Source organism: Liolophura sinensis, chromosome 5, assembly GCF_032854445.1.
Source record: "Liolophura sinensis isolate JHLJ2023 chromosome 5, CUHK_Ljap_v2, whole genome shotgun sequence".
NCBI classification, from domain to species: domain Eukaryota; kingdom Metazoa; phylum Mollusca; class Polyplacophora; order Chitonida; family Chitonidae; genus Liolophura; species Liolophura sinensis.
The window spans coordinates 1900647-1909295 of NC_088299.1; the positions used below are offsets into that span (position 1 = coordinate 1900647).

General features: G+C 38.3%; 1 protein-coding gene across 3 annotated transcripts; it reads left to right on the forward strand.

Annotated features, from left to right (window-relative positions):
* The first annotated feature begins 51 nt into the window (after nt 1-51).
* LOC135465779 (NF-kappa-B inhibitor-interacting Ras-like protein 1) lies at nt 52-7583 on the forward strand. 3 transcript variants are annotated; one of them, XM_064743117.1, is made up of 8 exons: nt 52-148; nt 1133-1347; nt 1869-1964; nt 3127-3174; nt 3489-3584; nt 4545-4638; nt 6718-6804; nt 7061-7583. In XM_064743117.1, the coding sequence occupies exons 2-8, from the start codon at nt 1249-1251 to the stop codon at nt 7123-7125; spliced, it is 585 nt and encodes a 194-aa protein (XP_064599187.1). In that variant the 5' UTR covers nt 52-148; nt 1133-1248; the 3' UTR covers nt 7126-7583. The 3 variants fall into 3 exon arrangements, with proteins under 3 accessions (XP_064599187.1, XP_064599189.1, XP_064599188.1); XM_064743119.1 differs by having other exon boundaries at nt 63-148; nt 1151-1347; XM_064743118.1 differs by having other exon boundaries at nt 85-215.
* Nucleotides 7584-8649: the final 1066 nt, after the last annotated feature.

Genomic DNA, 8649 nt, shown 5'->3' on the forward strand with positions numbered 1-8649 from the left:
TGAGAGGCCCAGACAGTGACTGGGGCCCAATCAAAAGCATACCGCTGGTAGCCCCGACTATCCATTGGATGAGCTAGAGGCTGGCTGAAATGCGAATGTGACTTTACATCATCCGGGGCTATAACTTCGTCTAGGCTATATGCCGATGGTCAGGCAATTTTACGTATATTTGGTTTGTCCTGGAGATGATATCGGATATGTAATACTGCATGCAGGTGCATATCTACAAAACAAATCAGTCAGCGAGTGATAGCCGAGTCAGCAGTACTTGCCTACATTTTTGATAGGTCATATGATAAAATAGGATTTTTTTTAAACTTCAGCGATAAAAGAACTCAAACTAGGCACTCCCCTATTGTAAACACGAGTTCAAATATGGCCTTGGACAGGGCATTTGTGGATTCCCCCTATTAATATCTTCATATTTCTTTTTGGGCCTTTAACAGCATAATGCTCCCCACTTGTCTTGCACCAAAAATACAGTGTGAACCCTGATTCCTGAACCTTTTTGCACAGGAAAGAGCAACTTTCATTGTGATTTATGCACCTTTTTAATGTGATGTTGGAAACAAACACAGATTTAGGGCTTGATAAAAAGTCTAATTTTATTAGAATGCACAGAATAATGCCATCAAAAATATGCTTGAATAAACAGGCGAAAAGTTAGAACTCAGAACTTTCCAAGGCTTGGTGGTTTATGCTGGGTATTCGGCTTTCGTCCACTCATAAAACTGACCGCCATTGTACGTGCATCAGTATGACTTTAAGCAACAATCAAATAAATAGGGGTCTCCATGGCTCAGTTGGTTAGCACGCTAGCACAGCGTAATGACCCAAGAGTCTCTCACCAATGCGGTCGCTGTGAGTTCAAGTCCAGCTCATGCTGGCTTCCTCTCCAGCCAAATGTGGGAATGTCTTGCAGCAACCTGCGGATGGTCATGGGTTTCCCCTGGGCTCTGCCCGGTTTCCTCCCACTATAATGCTGGCCGCCGTCTTATAAGTGAAATATTCTTGAGTATGGCGTAAAACACCAATAAAATAATTAAGTAAATCAAATAAATAAATTTTCCTTAAGCAAAGGATTAATGTTAGTATGGTACTACATATTTTTGTAGTTTTTGTTGTGTTACAGGATGTGATTTCTGTTCAGGAGAAGGAAACTCTTGCAGTGAGCGTCATGTGAGTTGATGTTGGTTTCCTGTGACTTTCATCATTGGCAATAGACCCAGTGCCGAGGGCAGGTTTATTATGGGAAAGATTAGCAAGATTCTAGTGTGTGGCCAGACAGGGGTGGGCAAAACAGCCACGATTGAACAGCTGATATATGGAAACCATATAAGTGGGACGGTAAGCAAGGGCAGACAATCCCCATACAGTATAAAACAAGTTGTTTCAGTGAGGATTGTGCTTCATTTTGTAGCATGATTGCATGTTACCCTATACATTCTTCAACCTTTCAACCCCATCTGCAGCTAATATTTTAAAACATTTTGAGAGAACTGTGAAGTGTAGAGAAATAATTTGCACAGTTTTATGACGCTTACATCTTTAATGACGCAAACAAATCATTTTAAAAGTCATTTTCCTACTGTTTGTTTGCATAAACTCCACTGAAAAAAGCACTTTAGCGGTTGAAGATTTAGAGTAATTTTATTATATGTATTTTTAAAAAGTAAATTAGAAGTACATGTCGATTGTGTTGATGCATTAGTTAACCTATATATCAAAAGGGATGGTTAATTTTTCTTTCACTGGGCATACATTTATGTCATATTGTTTAGTTCTTGTAATTAAATTCTCTGTACTTCAGTTAAATTCATACCTGTTAATAGTCATGTGACAGTGTCCAAGTTGTATGATTGTTACAGCCCATGCCATCCACCATAGAGGATATCTATACCGCCATGATTGAGTCTGACAGAGGAGTGAAGGAGAAAGTGTGGATATTTGACACAGCAGGACTGGTGAGTGCAGATTTTGCTATGTTTGTAACCCTGGTGAGGGCAGCTTTTGTTCTGTTTGTAACCCATCTTGGTGACAAAAGTTAGAAAGTATGTCATTAGAAGTTTAGAGGAGATGTTGGTTTATTAAACATGGTCATGCATGCAACAATGTCATGAAATGAAATCATGTTGTTTATATTGTACATATGATCTTGGCTTAAGCTTGAACAATCTGTTGAACAGGTATCAAAGAGGCACCTGATAGACTACATATATGTAATGGTTTTGTGGACATTGCACTGATGTTTCTTGTAGGCTTAGCAAAATTTTATTTAGCCAAGGATGGTCCCAAATCAATGTCAAAACAAACTCACTTAAAAAACAGACGCAGTTACCTGCCCTTGTAAAATATGTTGAGGCTATCAGTACAGTGAGTCTCTTTGAGCATTGTCTTTGGGAATAACTGATTGACGCTGTGCTAGATGATGTAAACAAATGAAAATGTAAGGAACAGGTTTGACAGCAAAATGATTTCCTTGGAGATGTAAAAGACAGTGTTTTTCTCAAATGCCTTGGAAAACTGCTATGACAAGTACATTAGACTTTTAAATGCAGTTTGCTCTGGCGTTGATTTGGAGCCATCTATGGTTAAACAAATTTAGCAAAACCTAAAATCAGAGCTATCTCAGGTTAACAATGTCTGAATATTTCGTAAGCTTGAATGATTGAGGGGAGTTGTTGGTTGAACTTTCATGCTTAAGATAGTCATTTCCCCGCAAAGTCACTTTGTTGCAAGCTCAAATTCAGTGTTGTCAGTACAGTGACTCAGGATCTTCTCACCAATACTGGCTTCCTCTCTGTGGGAGGGTCTGTCAGCAACCAGCAGATGGTCGTGAGTTCAACAAGGGCTCTGCCCAATTTCCTCCACACTATAACGCTGGCTGTGGTTATACAAGTGAACCTTTCTTGAGTCTGAGGTAAAACACCAATAATATAAATGAATAAATGTAAACATGATATCTGTGGAACGGTATCTCATAAAACCATTGCCACATGTGCATTTACTACGTCATGTAGAAGAGTGACCTATTTCTTCAAGGTCATTTCGTGTGTTGTCTTTATTACCCTTTAAACCACAGACTACGGCAAATCGGTATTTATAGTGCACGCCGTTTTTGTTTAGGACAATAACAGACCAGACCTACAGAGGAATTATCTGACCTTTCCAGATGTAAGTAGTGGTTAGAAGCCTCTCACGGGGCTAATTTTAAAGAATTATACCTTTAAGTGACGATATATATTTATGAATATGTAATTAACCCATCACAAATGTAACTAATTTCCTTGTTCTAGTATAGAGTGAGCGAGTGAGCGAGTGCATGGGGTTTAACATCGTACTTAACAATTTTTCAGTCATATGATGACTTCTGGTATAGAATGATAATATGATAATAAACTTAAGAAATTTAGTGTGCTCCAGGTATAGTTTATACCTACTGATGATACATGTATATGTTTTGTACGACACTGTTATTGTTTTTTCAGGGCTTTGTTCTTATCTATGATGTTACCAACTGGGAATCCTTCAAAAAGTTGGATAAAGTCAAGCGGGATATTGATAAGAGTAGAGACAAACGAGAGGTAAGGGAGAAATTGTGCCTGTTTGCACAGTCTACTGTTTGGTTGAAGATCACTTGTTTTCGCTGTTTTGAATAGTTGATACATGTACTTTGACTGGAATATTGAGAAACACTGAAACATTGCAGCCCCATTAAAGGAATTGAAAACTAATATATGAAGTAAGGTTCATTATACAAACAACTGAAAACTATACGTAAAAATACTTTCATTTATTTTTTCAGGTTTTTTATATGTGTGTTGAAAGGCATTCAGATATTTGAAAACTGTGGTGGTTTATTGAGCCATACTGACAGTATCTAGGAACCCTGATGTCACGTTAGCTTTTTTTTTCCTGATGTTCACCAGAAGGAAGGAATTTTTGGGAACATTATTTCAGTAATCTTTCACTCATGGGTAAATAGAGAACTTTCATTGTAGTGATTAGAGTTGAAAAAGCTTCTTGTGACATCAGAGTTCCTAACCTCTGATGGTATGGTCCATAAAGCCCACCTTAGAATTCAAATGTTTGAGAGCCTTTAACTAATTTGAGAAAAATCTAAAAAAAAACTATATGAAACTATATTTATGTATAGTTTTAAGTGGTCTATTTAGTGATGCCTACTTTGATTTTTAAAGGTCTTTTCCTTTAAATAGACTACATATATATATGGCAATCTAGGATTCTGCTTGACTATGTGATATTACCTTGGGTTGGAAGTATTGGGACTTCAGCGTTGTTCGGACTTCATCATTTTGGGTTGGAGTTTCCTGGTGTATCTCACAGTCATCTCCAAACTGCCTTGCTCCAGAGGAAGATTTGTATTTCTGAATAGGTTGCTTGACATTGGATTGTACCGCCATTCTTAATGAAGTATGAACAAATCCGAGCACTCTTGGTCTGCATATGTACAACGACACATCTTCATTTCAGAATAGCAATTGTATAACTGTCGCTGTGTGTGTTACTTGTCTGTTGACCAGGTCCATGTGATAGTCATAGGGAACAAGAGTGAACTCCAGGAGACAAGACAGGTGGATTTTAGCATGGCACAGATGTGGGCATCTAGAGAAAAAGGTAAACCTTTACTGTGTCTGAACATTTTCAAGGAAAAGCCAACACCAGATCAAATGTACATATACATTGATAAAGTGTCCCACAGGAAGTTTAAAAAAGTGAAACCGTTCATTTTTGTGATGTTGCACAATTGAGATATCACAGTTCAAAGTAAGCAAAATCAAGCACATTGATTCAGTTGAAAGCACTGCCATTTTGTGAGTTTTATCCAATGTGCAACTCATAAAACTCCTGCCCACTTGTATCAAGATGGACCAGAGCTATGAATTCCGTTTTTCTTTCCTTTATTACGTCACAATTATTGGTGTACGTGTGCTCATACAACTTATATGAAGAGCACAGTAACGTCACAGAAGAAAACAATGCGTTCTGCTGTCATTTGGACCGTCTGTGTAGCTTGTTCTCGAGTCCCCAGTTGGGGGCGAGTTATTCCTATTACCCTGTTTTGCCTTTTAATCATATTGATTTATTTATTTATTTGATTGGAGTTTTATGCCGTACTCAAGAATATTTCACTTAAGCGACGACGGCCAGCATAATGGTGGGTGGAAACCGGACAGAGTCTGGGGGAAACCCATGACCATCCGCATCTTGCTGCCAGACCTTCCCACTTACGGCCGGAGAGGAAGCCAGCATGAGCTGGACTCGAACTCACAGCGACCACCTTGGTGAGAGACTCCTGGGTCATCAAGCTGCGCTAGCGCGCTAACCAACTGAGCCACGGAGACCCCATAATCATATTGATCACTTTTCCATATGCATACATGTTAACTTTCATGTTATAAATTATGACTGTATTACACTTAAAGTTAGCTGCTTTCCAGTGACACATTTTGCTGGATTCTGATTGATTCATCCACCTTTTGAAGAGATTTTTTGTGAAGTTTGATTAATTTCTTATCAGAGAAACTTTAGGGTTGGCAATAACATTTAAGGCCCTATGTACTTGTGTGCTTTTTACAGGCCAAAGTTCAAGTGAAATACAGTGATGTCAAAATTTGACATCCAGGTTGATGCAGTCAGTGAAATGGGTTACATTTTATATGGGTTGCAGATGAAACCTTACTGTATCTAGCCTTTCTCAAAAATAAAAGGCTTCGGTCTTACCGGTATTTGTTGCTGTTGCTGTCAACCTTTAAATTCTGTTTTTGATGACAGATGATGTAATACAGGTAATGTGTATGGTCGACAACTGAAGACCACAGATATCCAGGCATTTGCAGTTTTACTGACATTTACATGCTTTACACTCACAAACATTAACATAGAGGTGGAAATAGTGTGTTTTTAACACTGAGGTTAATACATGCATAAAAATCCACTGCTTCACTGTGACTAAAAAACTGCATTGTTGACGTTGACAGTCTACATACGTGTATAAAACTCCACTGCTTCACTGTGACTAAAAAACTGCACTGTTGACGTTCTCAGTCTACATACGTGTATAAAACTCCACTGCTTCACTGTGACTAAAAAACTGCACTGTTGACGTTCACAGTCTACATACATTCAGATTATTTTGTTGTCCAGCATACTATAATTTGTCGTTTTTACCAGAATAATTACCCATTCTTAGAATATCTTTCTTTGTTGTTCATTTCCATATACCAGTTTCTTCAAATGTTATTGGGGGCCTCTGTGGCTCAGTTGGTTAGCGCGCTAGCGCAGCGTAACGACCCAGGAGTCTCTCACCAATGCGGTTGCTGTGAGTCCAAGTTCAGCTCATGCTGGTTTCCTCTCCAGCAGTTTGTGGGAGTCTTCCAGCAACCTGCGGATGGTTGTAGGTTTCCTCGGGCTCTGCCCGGTTTCCTCCCACCATAACGCTGGTCGCCATCGTATAAGTGAAATATTCTTGAGTACGGCATAAAACACCAATTAAGTAAATAAATAAATATATCAAATGTTATCTTTCATCTCATCGTGTTTGTTGCTGCCACAGATCGTTGAAATGCCTAGATGTGTGCCATCTCAAATTAATGCTCATTGTGAAAGAGGCTATGGTTAAATACATACAGTTCATACCTTGTACAATTAGTTATTGTTTGATTTCAAGATGGCTATTATAATTTTGATTCTCAGTACGACTTTGGGAAGCTTCTGTGTCTAATCGTCAGTCTCTGGTAGAGCCCTTTGTTTGGCTGACATCAAGAATCACACAGCCACCAAGTAAGTAGTGTGTTGAACCTGTGTGTTGAATCAGACTGGCTATTTTACTCAACTAGGACACTGATGGTTGTTTTCAGTCACATTTGCTGTAAGTTTGTTGTGCCAAAAACCTATCTCCATTTATTGCCTGAGAACTAAAAGATTTTGTCATAAAGCTTTTGGCTTTCAAACAGTTATTAGGACAAATAACTTTATACAGGATAAAACAGTGAATGCAAAATATTGCGTTATCACTTATGTATTGTCTTTATTTCAGGTAAATCTGGTTTTCCTTTACCTGGCAGAAAAGCTAAAGGAGATCGGAGTAGCACAACAGATTGAACTGATCATCTTCTCTTTTCTTATGCTGTGATGTTGTACAGAACAACAGGCATTCTTCAACATTAAACTATTGAAAGTTGTCTCAACAAATAGAGATTATCTCCCCTGTATATAAATTGGCTGCGTGTGTCTCGTGGTCAGAGAAGACCGTAAATATTTGGACGCACTGTTCTGATATCAGTCACTTCAGATAGTCAGTTTGTAACTATTTCAGTGGATCTTTCATGTGGCCACTTTGTGATCATCTTACCATGCTGGTTCTGGAGGGTAATTTGGTGGACTCATTTTTACCCTTCAGACAATTTCTGAATAAATGATTTCTACTCATACATGTTATAAACAAGATTGGCAATGGAGACTCTGTGAGTAGAACTGCTGAAAGAATGTCAGAGAATGTTGTGGCAAAAATAACTTCTTTGTTGTTGAACTGTTTGGAGAAATTTCACTTGTCACATGGACCCATTTTTTAATAAAGTTTTTTGTGTTGTATTCCTGCATATACCAGGAATCTGTGTTAGTCATTGAATAGTTTGTATTTAAAAACTACCTTGGCAAGCAAGTACAAATTTTATTTGTCAAAGTGAATGTGTGTCTTAATTAATGTTCACGTAACTTACACAGAGGTAGGTTATTGACTACTGACTCTATCATTTCCGGTGAAATAAAAACTGTCAGCAATACCTGGCATCACTGATTACCTACCAAGGAACAGTTAATCTCTAAACCTAAAACATGTTAGCTATAAATTGTGGCTAGTAATGAGTATTTACCCTCAGCCAGCATCCCCAACGTACCCGATGAAGGAAGATTGTTTAATTCCAATACTTCAATTTCCATTTCCAATACTTCAATTTCCATTTCCTCCACCCATAAACCTGATTACCGTCACACAGCTGAAAAGAAATCAAGTTAGCCACAACAGTAGCCAAAGTGTCTTGCTTACAGTGCCATGGGAGCTGTCTGGTCTCCAGTTAAAGACAAAGTCGAGGATGTGACAGTACAAACAAGGCAAGACGTCGATGGTGTCCTATTAAACAGCGCAGGAACAACCTTGCCTTACTCCCAAATAACTCGTAGCTCAACCATTGTTGCCTTTTGCTTTCACGTTAAACCTAATCGCATTCCATGATAGATACTGCTTTTTTGGGCCAATTTTTCAATTCAGATTTGCATGACCCTTTTGTATATGACATACGGTCATAAGACTATAAGGCAACTATGGGGTACAGTTATGTGAAAAGGGCCCCAAAACTTTAATAGTTTGACTGTTTAGATTTAGGACCGCCCACAGTTAACATGCCTACAAATGGAAAAAATTATTGATATCGATAAATAAATGATAAATTGATATTGGTAAATATTTATCAGTAGTGTCAATAATTCTTGTATTGTTGTGAACAGTGTGTGTGTTCATGTGACCATGTGATAAAGCCTGTTTGGGGATTTATTTGTTCACACTGTCAGTGGGGATGAGACAAACACTAGGATGAAAAAGAGGAGACTATACAGCACAACCATAATTTT

What these genes read in the sequence shown, in the direction of transcription:
- LOC135465779 (XM_064743117.1), top strand. Translation starts at nt 1,249, where the DNA reads ATGGGAAAGATTAGCAAGATTCTAGTGTGTGGCCAGACAGGGGTGGGC. An exon ending in GTGGGCATCTAGAGAAAAAG is followed by an intron (nt 4,639 to 6,717) that starts GTAAACCTTTAC and finishes TTTGATTCTCAG; the next exon opens with TACGACTTTGGGAAGCTTCT. An exon ending in AAGAATCACACAGCCACCAA is followed by an intron (nt 6,805 to 7,060) that starts GTAAGTAGTGTG and finishes TCTTTATTTCAG; the next exon opens with GTAAATCTGGTTTTCCTTTA.